Source organism: Peromyscus californicus, unplaced genomic scaffold (assembly GCF_007827085.1).
Source record: "Peromyscus californicus insignis strain IS unplaced genomic scaffold, ASM782708v3 Scaffold_3__1_contigs__length_106647218, whole genome shotgun sequence".
Classification (NCBI taxonomy): Eukaryota; Metazoa; Chordata; class Mammalia; order Rodentia; family Cricetidae; genus Peromyscus; species Peromyscus californicus.
In genome coordinates, this window is record NW_026294551.1 from 79,769,969 (window position 1) to 79,790,218 (window position 20,250).

The window sequence follows — 20,250 nt, forward strand, 5'->3', positions numbered from 1 at the left end:
GGCTTTCTTGAGCATTCTCAGACACTGCACTGATTGCTGAGGGTATGTGTGTCTACCTTTAAGGAGTTTGTGGTCTATTAGGCAGGGCAGATGGCTCTGTATACTTCAGTCCTTATGGCACTCATTCCTTTTAGATGCCCTGGGAGCACAGACGAGGCTTTATCAACTGAGACTAGATTATAATAAAGGAAATCATAGTCCAACAGAGGTCAAGCCTAGGAGTGGACAGTATGATGGTTGGGTTTTGTCAACTTCACATGAACTTAGTTAGACATATCTGGGAAGAAGGAATCTTAATTGAGAAAATACTTTCATAAGATTGTCATGTAGGCAAGTCTATGGGGTATTGTCTTGACTAATGATTGATGTGGGAGGGTGCTATTCCTGGGCAGGTGGTCCTGGTTGCTATAAGAAATTAGGCTGTTAAGTGATGGTGGCGCATGCCTTTAATCCCAGTACTTGGTAGGCAGGTGAATTTCTGATATCAAGTCCAGCCTAGTCAATAGAGTGAGTGCCAGCACAGCCAGGGCTACATAGAGAAACCCTGTTTAGAAAAAACAAAACAAGCAGGCTGATCAAGCAAAGAGGAGCAAGCCAGTGAGCAAATTTCCTCCGTGGCTCCTGTTTCCATTCCTGCCTTCAGGGTCCTCCCTTGAGTTCCTGGTTGACTTTCCTCAGTGATGGACTGTGATCACTGAAAGCTGAAAAAGTCCTTTCCTATCATCAAGTTAATTTTGGTCATGGTATTTTATCACAGCAACAGAAAATTAACGCTCTCAGGTCCAGGGCAGGAACTATAGAGAATAAGAAGCAGAAGACATCATTCTGCCCAAAGGTGCCTCCTCTCCCTGGGAGGCTGGGCCAAATCCTTTGTAGTCACCTCAGAAGAAAGGAGAATTACAGACATGATATAGTTGAAAGGTGATAGTATCCTGCACATGGCATGCATAGAGAAGGGGCCCCTGCAGGAAGATGCAAAGGCAGAGGAAGTCAGACAACATGCTCTCTGAGAGTACAATCCTTATCTAAGCAGGGCCATGAATCAATTCTGTACTGTCTTCCCAGTGTAACAGCTTTTGGTTTCTCAAGAGACCAAGAAGTGAAGTTTTGCATAAAGTGTTCTGTCTTCTCAAATACCTTGGGTTGGATGTGTGTGCCTAGCTACTAATTGAGAGTCTCTGCCATGATGTTTGTAAATGGCACTACCAGTTTGTGATTTTGTATACCTAAGACCAATTTCACACTATGACTTATATGTCTAGGATGGGACTCACCAGGTAAGGGATAAAGAAACAGATGAGACTCTGGTAGAATGCATCAGCCATGGACATCCAGAACACTGGCAGGTTGTAGCACTGCAGAGAAGAACACACCAATAACTCAGCATCCTAGGGAGCCTCTGGTCTGCAAGCATCTCCCTTCTGTGTGGCTGAGCTCACCAATATGATACTTTGCATACCTGTCATCTTAGCTCCACCACTCAAACACATTACTTTGTAGAAATTATGAACCTTCTCTGAGAACTGCTTTCTTGTCCCATAAAATTTGTAGTACAAGGGGACTAAATGCAACTGTGCTTTGGTATCTAGGAAGTGCTGTCAATGCCGTTCATTAGCTCTGTCACTAGGGCTGCTATTCTGAAGTCACTAAGTGCTCTCTGAGGTGGAGAGCTCACTCACAGACCAGGATCAATGCTTCCAAGAGTCAGAGATCAACTACTTTAGAGATAAGATTTTTCATCTTATGCTTTGCTCTTCTCCCTTTTTGAGAAAAAGGAAACGTGATTTACTATGGTTTTTTTTTTAGATACTCAAGGACTTTGTTGTGCAGCCAGCCTGCCTGTGGGGAGGGTAAAAATTAGAGGAGCCTAAGAGGGGTTGTGTTCCCTCCCTCTCCTCTTTAGCTTGGCTTCTTGGGTGCTGCATTGCTTTCTCTTCTGTCTTTGATTAGGACTTGGTTTGGTTTGATTCTTCGGCAGTCCAGACAAAACAAAACAACAAAAACAGTGGTCTTAAAAACACCATCTATGGCTTTGCCCTCCTCTCTTCAAGGTGCCAAGGCACTTGCTGTACTCGCGGGTGTTTCAAAGCTCTTTCCTTACAGCTCCAATGTCACTCTCATCTCTTCTGTCCAGCCCCCTTGTCTGTGCCTTGGCTAATCACACCACTTGGATTATTTCTTCTGGTCCTTTTGAGCTTCCGTACGGCCTTTATAGAAACGCGCTTGATGACTTCCTAAGCTTTCTTAAATTTCCTTGAGATAGTGCTAGACTCTATGTTATGCTGAGGTCTAGTTCTGCCTTCCTTCGAGTGAAATAGAAGCATTCTTGAGTACCTTATTCATTGAGAAGATTAGTTGATAGTCATAGGGATCCCCTGAACCAGGTGCTACTGTTTGGACATGATTTGAGTGTGTCCTCAAGGGCTTCTATGTTGGAAGGTTGGTCCTCAGTATGGTGATGTTTGCCACAGTGCCTAGTGGGAGGTGGTTAGCTTACTGAAGGAGGGTGCTTTTCTGAATGGGTTTAGAGTGAGTTAGTTTCCATGTGAATGAGTTGTTAGAGTGATCTTGACCTAGGAATCTCACTAGCTTCCTGTCACCCTGTGTGATCTCCCCTTCTCAGATTTATTGCCATCACAATGGATGCATTTCCTCGTTATGATGGAGATGAGGGGGCTGAGCAGACAGAGCTACATAATCTCAGACTTGTAGCATTAAAACTATGAGCTAAATAAAATCTTTTGTGATATTACCCAGCCCTTGGTATTTTGTTAGAGAAACAGAAAATGTGCTTGTAACTGGGTCTCGGGCATTTAATTGCTGTACTTCACAGCCTGGAGGGATGGGATCTTACCATATGTACCCCCCCTCCCCACTTCTGCTATGGCAGTTGACACGGGATATAATTAAAGTGCTATTAAAATATACTTACTGGTCTTATCTAACATTCTTAGCAAGTATGAAACAGACCAGAGTCACCAAAAAGTTACACAGGAAGTAAATGGCAGAACTGTGGCTAGACAGTAGAGTTCCTGACCCTCAGCTCAATCCTCATTCTCTGACCTGCAGGGAACTGTCAGAGGTTAGGGAGAATCTGAAGCTACCTCCCAAGCCTGCCGCAGCCCCTCACCTCGGAGTTCTGGCCACTCTTGTATAACTCAGGCAATGCCAGGAGCGTTTCTGCAGAGACATCTTTATCGAGGATTCCGAAGACGATGGGAGGCAAGGAGGTGAAGAAGAGATTGAAGAATATCATCTGCCAATAGTCAATCATGGTGGAGCCGGAGAAACCACAGAAGAACTGGTACCAGAAGAGCAGGTTGACATAACACTGCAGGAAGAGAGCATGCCTTCGTGAGTCAGGTCCCTGCACGCAGTGTGCTGGACTAGGATGGCGGAGAGCATGGTTTGGGAAGTAGAGAGGCCAGGTTTTAAATGCCCCGGCGTATTCATTACTAGCTCCGTGACCTTGGGCAAACTACATCACCTTTCTGAACATCATTTTGCTCTCTATCACGGCACATCACACACAAATAGTATCCCAGTGGTAATAGAAGGTGGGGGAAGGGATGATCGAAAGCTGAGCTGTGGATTCCCAGGTAAGATGGCAGATTATGGATTGCTTCTGTGTGAGTGCGTAAAGGAGAGAGCGAAAGTAAGAATAAAGAAACTTGATCCTAAAGAGAAGTAAAGGAAAAGCTTAGGAAAACCAAGAAGGAAGTGACAGGAGCAAAGATGTGTCACACAGGAGACGCAAGTGACAGAGCCTGGTGCAGGGAGGAGACTGGGCAGGTAAGAAAGCTGGGTGATGTCCCCCAAGACAAGCCCACAATATTCATGAGTCAAACCTGGTAGATTTTGGTGAGACAGCTGCGGATGAGTCAGCAGTGGAGACAAACCCCATTTTGCCACACTGTAACTAGGAGGGCAGCAGCCCAGTGTTGTATTAAGAGTGAATTAAGTGTTGAAGACTGAGCTATCCTTGGGGCCCTGAGTTTAGGAAACACCCACAGATCATGGAGCTTCCATTTGACTTGCCATAGGGCTTAGGTGAGAGAAGGCTCAGATGCTGAGCTGTATGTGAAGAGAGGGACAATCTCATCTACTCAGAATTGCCCTTAGGTTTGATGATAGCCAAGTCGAAAGCCAGGCTTAGATCAAATTCTGAAGCCACCTGATTTGTAAGGACTCAAACTTTGAAGGTACAATAATATTAAAGTAGGTCCTCTATGCTCTGGTTGCTTCTCAATAAATTTGGGAGACCCACCGTTTCCCCCAGCTAAAACAGCCACACCAGGATGGTACCTAGCCCATATCATACAAACCTAAATGTTGCCAGCAGTCCCTGATATGCAAGGAAGGAGAATGCCCCTTTTGAAGAATGCCCCCTTTTGAAGAAAGCTCTGGGGAACATTAGACATTTGTCCAACATAGAGTGAGATGTCACATAAACCACAGGACAGGTGAGATGTCACAATTTAACTGGCCTAGTCCCTCCACACACACTTGTAGTTCCCAGTTTGAAGGGCCAGAAAGAAGTTACCCCAATACTCACCCCTTTTATTTTTTGCTTATTTATCACAGTTTTAAAACCATATTGTATTAATTTATATCCATCTAATTTTTACTTATGCATTTTTATTATTTATTTTCTATTTCTTCCCCCTCCTCCACATTGAGTGATATTTCAACTTTACCTTATTAGCCTTTAAAAGGTAATGTTTTTAAATTTCTTTTTATTCTCCCTCTTACATTGATGTAATTTTGAACTTTTTCACTATTGGGAGAATTGTTTAAATTCTCTTTTATTTTGATTCACAACTCTTGCTCTTTTCCTATTTCTAACATTCTTTTCCATTCCTCCCTTTCCCATAAAATTAACTGGGCGTCTCCTTTCTCTTCTCCCTCTCCTTTACCCTGAATAATTTTTAACTTCATGGCTTATGTTACTGTAATTTTTCATTTTCAAATCTGTGGTCACTGATGGGATGTAACTGATTATTTTCTTTTATTCTTCTCTCATACATTACATCTGGACCACAGTTTCCCATCCCTCCTGCCCCCAGATCCACTCCTCTTCCATTTCCATTAAAAAAAAAAAAAAGAGCAGACTTCCCAAGGATATCCACTGAACATGGCCTAACAAGTTACAATAAGATTAGGCACAAAACCCTCATATCAAGGCTGGACAAGGCAACCACGTAGGAGGAAAAAGGTCCCAAGAATAGGCCAAAGAGTCAGAGACACTCCTCACTCCCAGGGCTGTAACTGATTTAAAGTATATTTCTAGATCTTGTGTGGTGAGATGCTGTTGCTGCTCCACTAGCTCTCCTTTGACTGAGTTTTCAGGGGACTGAACCTTCAAGAGCTCAGTATGAAGGTTCTTCAACCCAAGTGCTAAGAGATGCACAAACTGCTAGACAGAAATTCAATAAAGAGCACACATGACTCTTCAGTAGTAATACAATTTCTCAACTAAAGAACTCAGAGACACTCAAATCAATAACTGGAAGAAGGTTTCAAAAGCTCTGAAAGAGTATACAAACAGGCAGCTAAATTCACCTGGGACTCTAGAGAGGAAAGTCACAACACAGAAGGAACATTCATCAAGGAAATTAAGATTTGAAGGACAAAGCAAAAAGACATATTGGAAGAGATTTAAAAAAAAAGTTGGCAATGAAAACTCAATGAACCTAATAGAAAACCTGGTAGAAAGCACTGCCCAAAGACCAAAGTGAGCAGAAAAAAGAAGTGTCAAGGATGATGAAATCCTGTATTCAAATATCAATAAGGGTAAAAGCAAATGAGTATGACTATGGTGTTCTTAAACTGTGAGGTATGATCAAGTGACAGAACTTAACATGTGGGACAGAAGTAGGGACTGAGATAAACTATACAGATCATCTAGTCAATGAAAATTATAGCAGAAAACTCTCCAAGTCTAGAGAGTCTCAAATAGATATGGCCAGAGGAATATGACATAGTAAACATATCAAAAACACAAAGCAATGAAACAATATTAAAAGTGGTAAGGGGAGGGCTGGAGAGATGGCTCAGTGGTGAGGTATGGATACCATTAGTGGTAAGATGTGTGAACTGTGTTTGAGAGGACCTGGGTTTAGTTCTGAGTACCCACAACTACTGTTACAGGCTCATAACTGCCTGTTCCTCCGGCTCCAAGGGATCTGATGTCCTTTATGATCTCTGCAGGTACTGCATTCTCATGAAGAAATCCCATACTCACTCACACATAATTAAAAAAATAAAATTTCTTAATAAAGTCATAAGAAAAACTGCTTTAAGAGAAAAATGACAACTCACAGAGGCAGAAATACCAGAGTGGCAGCAGATCTCTAATGAGAAACCCTCAAAAGCAGGAAATCATGGAATGAGCTGTCTTAATCCCTGAGAGTAAATGGCTGGCAACCAAAAGTGCCATACCTAGCACTTTTAAATTTGACAGAAATAAAGACAAATGTCACATATTCTCTCTCATCTCTGGTTCCTATCTTCAAATGGGAATATATTAATCTGGAGTAACTGCAGAAGCCAGAAAGTTAAAAAAAAAGGATAAGGATGGGGAGGGGTGCTAGGGAGGGGACTAGCAAGAGCCAAGTGATATGAATGGGTTAATTCAGAAGTGGGAGGGTAGTCAATGCAGAAGGAAAGAGTAACAAATAACACTAAGAATGTTTAAAGTCTTAAAGAAAAATTTAATGTATATCTAAAATTACATACATGCACACACACCTTAAATGAAGTTATGCCACTTGGGCTGAAAATGGTCCCCACATCAGCCAGAGGCCATTTAACAAAGCCCCAGCACCAGGTAGGAAGAACCTATTTTTGACTAGTTGATGGTGACATTCAAGAGACTCCCCCAAACAGTAGGCTATTGCTATTGCTCTTGGTTGCCTCCTAGTGGCTGAAGACACCATGTACTTTGGACACAATTTAGAAGATTCAAGCTGGGTCTGACCTGAAAGCCTGCTCTCTGAGGATTAACTTTCATGGTACTAGGAAGAGCTAGTTGACAAGGTGGGAGGATGATGGATAGTTCTACCTGACTGAGATGCCTGTGAACCATTACAATGACTAGCCCTGCTTGCAAGGTACTCCTGAAGGTGCAACAGGAGCAATCATCTCCTGATGGTAATCAACAGCTCCCTAATTGGACTCAAGGCCTGCTCAACTGGAGGGAATCATGCCTTGTATTGGAAATCTAGCCAACGATCTGGGGATAGTGAGTGGGTCTTAGAGGACAACCTACTATTATAGGTGGGATAAGCAGACAAGGAAAATTCTGGGAAGAGGAAGGCTGAGTGAGGAGATACCAGCCCGCCATCTAGGGAGCAGCATGTAATGGCACACAGTAAAGCCATGGAACATATGGCAACATATAAATTATCAGAAATGGGCTGAGTTTAAGTGTAAGATCTAGTCAATAGTTACCCTGAGCTAACGGCCAAGCAGTTTAAATTAATATAAGCCTCTGTGTGTTTACTTGGGTCTGAGTGGCTGCAGGGCACAGGAAAACTTCAGCAACATACTGCTGCCACTTTACTAGAGTGATAGAATTCCTAACTATATTCTAAATACTTACTCTTATACCCACGGGTAAGCATAGCTCTCACCTTTCACCAAAGAAGCCTCTCTTTACAGCAGACAGAGTCTATCACAGAAAACATCAACTGCTCAAAATACTGAGGACAATTGATAGCATGGTGCTCAGACCCAACAGATACATTTATGACACAACTTCTGCACCTAAGGCTCAGGAAACCTTGTAGAAGACTGTAAGAGACATGGGACCAGGAAATCTGTTGTGAGATCTCCTAGAAACAACAGGGAAGCTTTACCCATGACATCCTCCCAATATGGCTGCCTAAACAAAAGCTGAACAATGACAACACCAACAGACATATTATAGTGGAAGGGGGAAATCTCATGGGGCCTCAGCCCTACATAAGAAACTACAGGCAACTTGGAAAGAGAAAGAATTTGTCTTCCTCAGGTATGAGCCCTGGAACTGGTTATCCAACACAAAGTGGACAGCCCTGAAATCATGCTCATGGAAGCAACACTAAATGGACGCAGCAGGTTCTGTTTATAAGGGGAGATGTGAAGGTAGGAAATGGTGTCATTATATTTTAAATAAAATAAAAAATAGAAAAAACATTCGCTAAAGCAGTTCTGCACCACAGAAGACAATGAAAGGAACAAACTATACACAGAGAAGACAGGTGGTCTCGATCCCAGAAGCACAGGAAATAAACTTCACAAAAGGAATGCTGAACAAAAGAGACTTAGGAAGGAATCCACCATGCCTAACCCAGTAAACCACAGCCAGCTGACTCTAGCAGAAAAGTAAAGAACAAAACACAACTAGCCAGAAAAACAACAAGCATGATAGGAATTATCTATCGATAACAACTTTAACCACAAATAGCTTCAAGTCACCAATAAAGACATAGAGCCTGGATGATTGGATTAAGAAAAACTGATCCAATGTTCTGTTGGTGCCATGAAACTGGCCTCACTGGAAGGACACCTACAGGCTGAGAGTCACAGGATCGAAAACTATTGAGTGAATGGAAACCAGAACCAAGTTATATAACTTTTGTAATATATGAGAAAGTAGACTTCAAAATTAGAAGAAATGTAGGAAGTACCTATCAATAAGGGAATTATTCCTTTATATACCTAAAACAATTGTAATTATACAGATGATATATTTTAAAGATCCCAATACTCCACTAGTAGCCTCCTAGATCTGATAAACACTCAGAAAAGTAGCATAATAAAAAAATTAATATGTATTAAGTGGTTTTTCTGGATAGTAATAATGAACTTGCCAAGAAAGAAATAAGGGGAAAGTCTCTTATGACAGCTTTAAAGAATAAAAATCAAGGGAAATAATAACTAATCAAGGAAATGAAAGAGCTCTACAATGAAAACTTTAAGGTGCTAGAAGATGGAAAGAATTCCTGTGTGCACTGATGGTCAGAATTAACAGTAAAAATAGCAAGATCACCAGAAGCAATCTACAGATCGACAGGAATCCCCATTAAAATCCCAATGACATTTTTCAAAGAACTAGAGCAAAATATAGGACATACAAAAGGCCTTGGATATTTAAAACAATTCTTATTAGAAAGAGTGATGCCAGAAACAATGTAACACCCCAAATCAAATTATATTACAGAGCTACACTAAAAAACAAAACAAAACAAACAGCTTGGCACTGTCTGGAAAGGCAGACATGTAGACCAATGTAGACCAATGAAGTCGAACAGGGGACTTGGAAATAAACTAACATGGTAATAATAGCAGTCTAATTTTTAAAGGAAAAAGTGTCTTTTTAATAAAGGAGTTATTTCCATTTGTGTGTGGTGTCTGTGTATATGAGTGCAGTGCATCCTGAGGCCAGAAGATGGCAATCAGATCCCCTTGTGCAGGTTAAACATAAAACTAACCATTTTATGTAGTTGCTGAGAACAGAAATCAAGACCTCTGGAAGAGCAGTGGTGTTCTTAACCACTGAGCCATCTCTCTAATGCCATAATTGTCTAATTTTTAACAAAGCTGTCACACTGGACAGAAGGAAACCTCTTAAATAAATGGCACTAGGAAAACTGGGTGTCCCCATGTAGAAGAATGAAACTAGATTCTTCTCACATCTTGTACGGAAGTAAATTAAAAATAGATCAAAGGCTTTAATGTAAAACCTGAAACTTTAAAACTGCTGTGAGAGAAAACAAGATATAGGCACTGAAAGAATTTTCTGAATAGGGCTTCAATGGTTCAGGCAATAATCCCCCAAACTGAGGAAGAATTAGATGAAATTAAGAAGTGTCCTCACAGAAACACCAGTCCAGTCTCTGTCATGCCAAAAGAAAGACGGTCCACTGTGCATCAGAAATGAGATTCATACTCAGGATCCACAGATAACTGTAACTACTAAGCACTACAGTTATCTAACCAATAAATGGGCCAATGATTCTGAAAAAGTGTTCACTGTCCTTAGCAGCTTAAACTTGCACTCCCTGAGAGCTAACAGCAGGAAAGTGCATGACAGAGGACGATGGAGGAGGAACACTTACAGATGCAGGAACTTAGCTTGGGCAGTTACTGTGGAAATCTCTACAGAGGGTCCCTCAAAAATTGAAGATAGAACCGTCATGTGACTAAGCTTTGATGAATGCCCCAGTGACTCATGGTAAACACATGGAGGGACTGCATGGCTATGTTTATGGTTGCACCATTCACAACAACCAGGGAACGGAACCAGATGAATGGATGAAGAAAATGTGGTGTGTATCTAAAGGTATTTACAAATGTGTGTTCCTAGGTCATGAAACTAGGAAGGGATCATGGGTGGGATAATTTAAAGGGGGTGGGACATAGGGTAATGCCATACATGTAATAAGAAAGAAGGGGGAATAATTGAGACAACAAAGGGGACCAACTGGGAGGTGGAAGAGGACTTTGGGGTGGGGTGTGTGTGTGTGTGAATGAGAACAATGTATAATGGCAGTGTATGAAGAGGTCATGCTAAAACATTATTGTGGATTCAAACAAAAATTCATAAAAGTTAGTCCATGAGCTGGAAACCTAATGGGAAGCTGACCCTATGAGGGTTACCACATACCTTCCTGATGGTGATGGTTCACCTTCAGAAGGGTGAACAGAACATCTGCTTAAATACGTCCTTTTCTTTAAAATGCAGTCTCAGTATGGAGGCCTGGTTGACCTGAAATACACTATGTAGACTGGGCTGGACTCAAACTCAGTGTGGTCTGTCTGCCTCTGCCTCTCAAGTGCTGGGACTAAGTGCATGTGCCACTACCCCAGGCTTTACTTTTGTTTTGACAACTCTTTTCTGTCCAAGATCCTCCTACCAGGAGTGCTGGGTTCCCACTGCCATTTGATGTGTGGACCTAGCCTCAAGGAATGCAGAAGTTTCAGACCCAAGCATAGATGGGGGGGGGGCGGTTAGGGGTGGTCTTTACTCAGCAGATTTTTACAAGACTTGCTCTAATTTCTGAGTTAAATTTTTTTTTTTTGAGATATGGTTTGATATAACTTTAAAGTCTCAATTCTCCTGTGTTAGTTTCCTGAGTACTGGGATTAAATGCCACCATATCTGACAGGGTCAATGTTATTTCGAAGAGGCTATTTATTATCATCATCATTATTATTATTGTTATTATTATTATTTTCCAGAGCTGAGGGCTGAACCCAGGGCCTTGTGCTTGCTAGGCAAGCGCTCTACCACTGAGCTAAATCCCCAACCCTATTATCATTACTAATAATAACACATTAATACTATCATAGTTCTAACACTAACTACAATCTGTTCTTTAACTCTTGTATGTATTAAATGTGACATACACATTTATAGCACGTCAACAGATTGCCATCTAGTACACAAGATGTGTGGTATCCATTACTATTAGTCTTAACTACTTGTGAGGGCATCACTAATATCACTAAATGAATGTAAGTAATAAATATCAGTACTATAGCAATGATATTCATAGCTCCAAGACACTCAGCTTCACTTTACCCTATTTGAGAACTAGCAACAAGTACCTGAAGTTCCAAAGTTCTCTTTAGTTACTCTAGGCCTTTTCTGCTCCTATCCTTGGGTTCCATAGTAAGATTCATCTAGACATCCGTGACCAACAAAGCGGAAAGTATTTGTTGCCTAGCCTTTCCTGGAAGAAGTTTCTTGTCCCAACATGGGCAAAACCTCCCCAAGTGTCAGGGAATAGTCTCCCTGGTTCAGTCCCCACGCTATGTCCAGTGGCTAGCATCCTGCCTAGCACACAGCAGACATCAGTAGTTCTGTGAATAGATGAAGTGAATCTTTGTTTTGTCTTGACACTCATCTTGAAAATTTAATATCACAGAGTATATCCTTCCCCCAGAGGCTGGTTTCCACTTTCCCTTCCTAGCTACAGTCTTTGCATCTCTCAGGGAGCACACTGAACCCCGTGACAGCGTGTCTCGGATTGGGTGCCTGCTCTTCCTCCCTCGATGTTCCAGTACAGTAATTAATTCATTGTTCAAATTTCAGAGCAGGCAGGGTTTTAATCCCTCTGGAATTGGTTTCGGATGTGGAAGTCATAGTTCCCCACCCTCTAATTGCAGCTGGGAGATAATACAGCATGAGTATTGCAGTTTTGAGCTTGGCAACATGCTAGAAATAAATATCACTTGAGCTTTGAGAGCGTGGCTGGCTGGAGACATTTCCTTTCTGTTTCACAAATTTAATGCAGAGAGGAGGCTGTGCTGATTCAAAAGAATGAGTCCTTGGATGCAAAGGAAAAATGAAGTAGGGTATTTTGAATTCTAAGTAAACTGTCTCTCATGATCAGAGTGAATTTCAAGTCAAATGGAGTGACTTGCTTGCATAGACAGTGTCGAGACAATATCATATCCAGTTGGCTGAATTTATACTATTTTTGTTGTGCTGTCCTTTTACATATGCATATGTAAACTTTGAACAGAGAAGTTGACTCCTGAATAAGGATGACTATGTCAGATCCTAAAACAATGGAGTAAGAGGAAACTTATATAATTTTAGAGGCTACTACGTTTGTCTTCCATCACCCCGGTGTTAACCGTCCATTTTTCCTGATGCAAAAAGGAGTTGAGTTCTATTGGATCAGAGATCCTTGAAGTAGGTGATGGAAACTCAGTCCCTTGTTTCATCCCTTGGTCCAGCTATGCTTTGATTTCTCACTATTAATCTTGGACTTTTAAAACAGGAGCCTTTGGTAGCTTTAATAGCTCATCTGGTGTATACTTGCTTTGGGGCCTTATCAGGATAGAAACCAACCTTTATTTAGGGTACACATCACTATTATTACAGGCCACGGACCCCATAACAAATGAACCAACTAGCCACAGACTGAAACCTCCAGAAGAATGAGCCAAATCTTTCCTAATTCCAAGTTGATTATGCTAGGTATTCTGCCACATGGATGAAGAGCTGACCAGCACAGAGCACATGCGAGAAAGGAACTATTATCACCTGCATTTTGTAAATGGAGAAACCTAAATTTGGAGACAATTACTAAATATGGGAATCTGACTGAATATGGAACTTAATCTGACCCCAGGATCCACCAACATAAGCATTCATGCTGTCCCTATGAGCCAGGTGCTTTCCACACAGCATAGGCAATTCTCATGACAACATCACAGCCAGTGATAGCAGCCCCCTTCCTGTTTTAAAATTATAGAGGAAACTATGGCCTATGGAGAAATGAACAGTGTTACCCAAAGTTACACAAGTAGTGAGATCCCAAGTCCAGGTCAGTGGACTAACGTCCTTGATCTGCTATTCTGAGGAGACAGACCTCTTGCAAGGACCACAAAGCCTGAGTGGTAGGTTATGCTGGGGATACTCACCACATTCTTGTAGAAGTAGTATACTACCATCCTGGCCAGGCGCGAGTAACACCAGTGGCCGTGCACAAGAAGCAGCTTCTTGAGGTGGCTGAATCGGGCAATGGCAAAGTCACTGGACATGACGGCCTGGGAGGGAAGAGCGGAGACATCAGCTTTCATGCACACCCACCACTGTCCCGAAAGAAGCTCCCTAAAGGACCATGCTTTATTCTAAGTCAGCAGCATTCGGGGCCTGAATGATCCCTTGTCATGTAGTTGCTCTTGGGTGGCTCTTTTGATTCTGACATCCCTCCCTCCCTTCTTGGAAGCTGAAAGATTGCCAGAATCCAAGAACGGCAAGTGAGAGGGGCCAGTACTCTACTTGGCCCCTTATTTCTATCCATTTATCCAGCAATCATTCATTAAAGCCCAGTGTTAGTATCTGTTCTAGGGGTGAACCAGAACAGATTTCCATTGGGTGGTTCTCCAGCCCCTGAGCACCCTTGGGTACCACTCAAGCAGACTATTGGCATAATTTACAGATGACACTGTTGGTTGGGAAGTTCATTTACACGATGTTAAGATGGGCATTTTATGCTTGGGGCTATTTATAATAAGATACAGTCTACATTTTCTTAAGAAAATGAGGTTTAGATGTGTTGGTTGTAAATCTTGGTATAAATACTTTTCAGATTACTTCAACTCTTGAGTCTCAGTTTTACTATCTGAAAAAATGATTGATAATCTATAATCTATAATTATCTTGTGGTAACACATAAATATGAAGTACCTAACATTGCTGGCATAAGGTAAACACCTGAAGGGGAACAGAGAATTATGGATGCCTTTCTAATTCTCAGCAATGAATTTAAGCAATATCTTCCTTGATGATGAGACCATGATCACTGATGGTTCAAAAATCACAAAATAGGGTCTGTTTTAGTGGGAAAGAACTATATCATCTTGCTTAAGTATGCATGCTCCAAATGGAATTTTTAGAGAATAGGTATACTATGAAACTGTACCAATTAATTTATGAGGCAATAAAATATTTTCAAATGCCCCTATGTCTGCCATTCATTATGGAGGTCACATGAAGGGTATGTGGAGTCAGAGAAAGGCTTACATGTTGTGCAGCCTTTGACTATAGCTACCATTGCCTTTTTAAAAAAGCTCCTTATCCTCAGTGTGCCTCTGTTTTTGGAGGACTGGATGGTAAGATTTTGATGACAGAGGACACAGAGGCATGGGAGACACCCCTGACCGTCAGTTAATAATTCTATGAAGCTCAAAGGAAGGTCTCTCTGGCACTGTACGATATTCCTCAAATCTCCAGTAAGAATGAAGGAGAGCAGGGGAGAAAAAAGCGTTAAAGGGTCCATTACCTGCATGCCTTCCTGCCCAGATATTCCAATGCCAATGTCAGCAGCTTGAATCATGCTTACATCATTCGCTCCATCACCTGAAAAGAGAGAGGTCACAGAGTGTCTTTATTCCTTGTCCAACCACTCACTGATAAGAAATCTCAGAGTGTCCCCATTTGCACAGTTGAATTCTTTCAACGTTTCTCTAAATAGGATATCACTGCTACAGTATTTGGCCTGAAAGTTGTCTTTTTTTTTAAACTGTGGATGAGAAACCCCAATTTATTTTAGATCTTTCAATGAGTATTTTTTTTATTGTCCTCCCCCACCAACGGTGATCCAAAGAGTCATGAGTGGTCCTTTACACTTTACAGAAAGACCTTTGCAAATGTGAGAACAGATTTTGCTGAAGAGCAAATCAAGAATCTGACCCATTTTGAGACTTGGTCAGGGCAGTCCATCTGGTGAAGGCACTCATAAGTATTGGAACTTGGGTTTTTCTGTTCTGATTCTGAGGTTGTTAGGACTTTGATGTGGCAAATCCATGAAAGGCTTCTGTGTTCAAGGCTTGGTCCCCAGATGGTGGGTCGACTCACTGAGAACTGACTGGGTCATGAGGGCTCTAACTTTATCAATTGAACAATCCATTCATGGATTAATAATTTGATGGCTTTCTTGGGAGCTGGCAGGAGGTGGGAGTTGGCTAAAGGAAGTGAGTGACTTGGGGCATGCCCTTGAAGGGTTTTCGGGCTCCTTCTTGTCTCTCTTTCAGCTTTTCATTGCCATGAGCTAGCACTTCTATTCCAGCACATGACCAGCATGAGCGTGTGTGTGTGTGTGTGTGTGTGTGTGTGTGTGTGTGTGTGTGTGTGTGTGTGCTAGAGCTAGAGCAAATGCTAAGTGAGACTCCACCATGGAGTCACATTCCTCAGTCATCCACCATGGTATTCTGCCTCACACTTCAGGAGAATGGAGTGGAGCCAGAAGTGGACTGAAACTGCCCAAACTGTGAGCCAAATAAACAGCTCCTCACTTGAAGCTGTTCATGTCAGATATTTCATCACAATGACAAACAGGTAACTAACACAAGGCCGAGGAGCCCTCTCCACCTCAGTTTGACTTGCACCAGCTACCATACCATGATGGCTAGAATGCTGGGACAGCCAGATCCCCAGAGATTGTGTGTAACATCCAAAGGGATGGACAACAGTCAGTTTTCTGTATGAATATGGAAAAGTGAGGTTGACTCACTTTTTTGGCTGAGATATACTAGTCACATTGAATGAATTGAGATTTCATGAAATTGGAGGTGAGGCCATGAAAATAAACACACACACACACACACACACACACACACACACACACACACACACACACACCTTGCTCTACCTCCGGTACCAGGACTATATTTCAAATACCCAGTTCTTTGATGAAGTAAGAACTCTGTATCTACAGTGTCAAGTACAGAAACTGCTGCCATTTTCTATCTATTGAAATGTGGCTGGGGAAGTTCTATTTAATGAAGAAGCCGCATATAGCTCTATACAGTGAGGGCATCTTACAGAGCCCACTTCTCCTCAATGCTTTATCTTTTAAGCCAGAGCTCAGCAAACTGAACTCTAAAGGATCCAGTAAATATTTTAGACTTTGGAAGCCACAAAGTCAAATAATTGCTGTTGCTCAAAGACTGGTAGTTATAAACTTTACACTTAAAGAATACAAAAACCATTATTACCTTCCACACAAAAATATGTAGTAGGCTGGACATAGCCTGTGGGCTATGTTTTGATAACTCCTATTATAGATTGTGTTGACTGTATTCTTTTCCTGGTCCCACTCTTTTTTTTTTTCCTAAAAGCTTCTCATATATAAGCTGTAATTAAGTTTACATTGTTCATCACAGAAAATATGGAAGTGGAGAGGAGAGAAAATAATTTTCCCTAATTATTTGGCAACAAGTATAATTGAGCTTAAAATGTTATCATTAATATTGTACCCCATAAATTTATACAATTATGTCAATTAAAAATCTAGTATTTGCCTTTATAGGTAGACTTTGTTATTATAATAATAATTCTTTTTTCAATAGCACAGCAGTCCATAATTTTAATCCTTTTGAAGGAAGAATAAATCTAAGCTTTAACTTCTGTTGGCACACCAGGAGAAGCAGAGGTGTGGAATCATGCTATTTCTTGCCCCATTGGGTTTATTTCTGTTGCTATGGGAGTGAGACCAATCTCTAACCTCAGAGAATATGTGCTGAGCTATTGCCCATTGTCTGTCTAAGTTACAGAAGAGGACAATTCACAGCATTGAGGTAGTGATGTAGTTGCTTAGGGATCTGTTCCTTTCATTGTCTGAGGTAGGATCTTATATATTCCAGACTGGCCTAGAGTTCTCTGTGTTGGTGGGAATGACCTTGGATTTTGGGTCCTCCTATCTCTGTCTCCTAAGCGCTGGGTTATGGCATATGCCACTGTGTTTGATCCTCTAGTTTTTTAAATTCAGTTTTTATATTGCACATGAAGACTGAGGAAAAGACATAATACTTTCCAGATCTCTGGAACACCAGAGAAAGAAGAGAGGCTAGAACCATCTGCAGAGTGATTTAGTTACCCTTGTCTATGAGGGCTATCTCCCAGGACTTCTATGTGTGTCTGAAACCATGGAGGGTGCTATACTCTATAGACTATTTTTTATATACATATGTAATGATAATAAAATTTAATCCTTGAATTATGCCCAATAAAAGGTAAACAATAACTAACATATAATATTATAGTAAATTAAAACAATATACTATAATAGTTATTTAGACTCACGAATGTTTATTTCTATAGTTATCTACTCTTAGGCCCAAAGGCAACTAAAATGTTAGAAAGTGAGGCTTGGATGCTGTGTGTGGGGGTTGAGGGATGAGGAGGGAGTGGCTGTATTTACTACATGTATGGAATGTGCTAATCATGAGATCAAATAGAGAATGAAGCAGATCCCATCCCTGGAAGTCCAGGAATTTGTAAACTATTGCAGAGGTGGTCACAGAAGGGATAATAGATCTTGGGCCTAAACGAGAAATGGGAATCCCAGAAAAGGGCAAGATAGGTAGGAGGCGAGGACAATGGCACATAACTTATTTGGAGGGAACATGAAGAGCCCAGTGATGAGGAATGAAAGGTGGTCATGATAAGAGACACTGTCAGAGAGTTAGTGGAGACCAGATTGTGAAGATTCTTGTAAACCAGGCTTGTTATGCCTGGGAGGTACTCAGTGAGAAGTATTTATTTCTGTGCTTTGACCTGATTTGCTCAAGCCCCTCTGAGCAATTTATTATCAGCCAACCAGAATGGATTAGGAATATGCTTGGTGCTGGCCTTAGATTTAGAGACTAGCATATGAAATTAAAAGTGAGCTCACCTAAGGTTTTGAAATCTCTCTGCCAGTCCCCTATCCTCAGAAGAATAGCAAATTCATAGCTACCATAGATATTACCATGGGTAAGCTAATTCTAGAAGGGCACTGGATGGTATCTCCTAGCGGTGCTGGTTTCTGGTAGAAATATTTTTTAAAAAAAACTACATTCATGTTTTGAGTCCCTAGCCCTTGTTGGCAGTGACCTCCCTATAAGATCGCATTTTTATTTAGTTAACTGGCCAGTTCTAAGAGCTTCGATCATTGCTCTAATCTAGTGACCTCCATTTTGTCACCTAACAGCCACGTCTCGACTGCGATTTTTATCAAAGGCAATGACCCTCGGCCTAAGCATGTCAGCTTTCCTAGATGACCCAGATCATCATCCCTGCCAAGATGCCACCCACATCCCAGCATGATGGATACCTATGGAAAGAGTCATGACGCTCAACTTGTCTCGCACCAGCTTGACAATCATACTCTTCTGGAGTGGGGTGGAGCGGCAACACAGGACAGACCGACAGTACTGGCTCAACTCCAGGAACTTATTTTCCAGCTTTCCCTGGAAAATTGCATTCAATGTCTTCCCATCAATGACCAGTCCAACTTCAGGAGCCGGAGCTCTTGAGTTAACAGGTGGCATGTTAGACGGCATGTGGCACCCAAAGAGTTTTCGGGCTGGCTGTTGTGGTTCATGAAACCTCTTTACATCCTCCAATGCACAGTTGAGGATGGACTCACAGGTTTCCTGTAGAGAGTCAAACAGTATTAGTAAGCAACCTTGTATGTTGAAGCTTTACCTTTATTTTTAGTAAGATAGTTATAAAACTCTTACCGTATAGGTTGTTTAGGAATTTTTCTCTAAGTTCACTGTACATTTCTCTGCAGGATTTGAAGCAGCATTAAACTATACTAATTTTGAAACAAATTAATGACCAGAATAGGAGAAGGTGATTAGGATTAAAATAAAACTTGCACAGCAAGAAGGCAACTGAGTTGAGGTGGGTATAAAATAAAAATCAACACTAATATACTGGTAGACACTGATAATATTTCATGCTGTTATATAAACTGGTTTCAGTCTCTTCTAGACTCCCCCTGTTCCCTGTTGCCCCTTTTGATGTTTTTGTAGGGATTCCTGGTCAAGATTTAGAGATGAGGAGATTGAAATGATGAGTAACTTAGCAACTTACTCAATGTCAACTTAACCTAGTAGTGAGGCACGATCTTGACTTCTTCAAATGTGGCTTCCTAACTTCAAAAGCAAACCACTGCCCTGTGTTTATCTATTGGTCTGCTCCACAGAGGTTTTAAGAACTGTGCTATGAAGGGTTTTTCATGTTGGTCTGAACTGACCATGGATGTGAAGTTCTTACTGGTTCAAAGAATATTCTCTGTTATTTCTGTTTCTTTGAGATGGTCTTTTGATATAGCCCAGGTTGGCCTTGAACTTGTGATCCTACTGCTTCCCTTTACAAGTCCTATGATCTTACTGCTTCCCTTTTCAAGTACTGTGATTAAAGCTGTACCACTATCATGCTAACTTTATGATTTTTCCAAATGATGCTTACTTTGAAATACAGAGAGGAAGTTGTTTTTAATTAGCAATCCTTTTCTACCAGTTTGAATTATATTAGTGATAAAATCATATCTTGGTATTAATTATTCTTCTGATATATCTCCAACTCTTATAAACATCACTTTTTAATAAAGCTTGAGAAAACAGAGATAATAGCATGAGTAATTTTAATAACATGCAGTACTCATATGGACTGTATTTTCCATGTGCAAGTGTGGCATGTGTGCATTTGTGTGTGGAAGTTTACATATGTGTTTGTGAATGTGTATGTGTCTTGTGCCTGTGGAGGCCAGAGGTGGATGTTGGATGCTGCCTTGATCATGTTCCACTTTATGGAGTTAGGGTTTCTAGAATTTGTCAATTTGGCTAGTCTATCTAGTCAGCTTGCCCTGAGCATTCCCTGTCTCAGCCTTCTATGTGCTGGGATTACAGGCAGGCACCATGCCCACTTGACATATGGGTGCTGGGATCTGAATTCTGATCCTATGCTTATGCCAC

General features: G+C 41.3%; 1 protein-coding gene across 5 annotated transcripts in view; it reads right to left on the reverse strand.

Moving 5' to 3' along the window:
- The window catches only part of Atp10b (ATPase phospholipid transporting 10B (putative)), a 239,522-nt gene that overhangs the window by 12,839 nt on the left and 206,433 nt on the right, over positions 1-20,250 (reverse strand). For all 5 annotated transcript variants that reach the window (XM_052758459.1, XM_052758456.1, XM_052758458.1 and 2 more), the window contains 5 exons: positions 18,600-18,921; positions 14,787-14,863; positions 13,423-13,548; positions 3,131-3,331; positions 1,275-1,355 (listed from right to left, as the gene is read on the reverse strand). In XM_052758459.1, the coding sequence (XP_052614419.1) occupies positions 1,275-1,355; positions 3,131-3,331; positions 13,423-13,548; positions 14,787-14,863; positions 18,600-18,921 (807 nt within the window). The remainder of the gene's footprint in view (positions 1-1,274; positions 1,356-3,130; positions 3,332-13,422; positions 13,549-14,786; positions 14,864-18,599; positions 18,922-20,250) is intronic.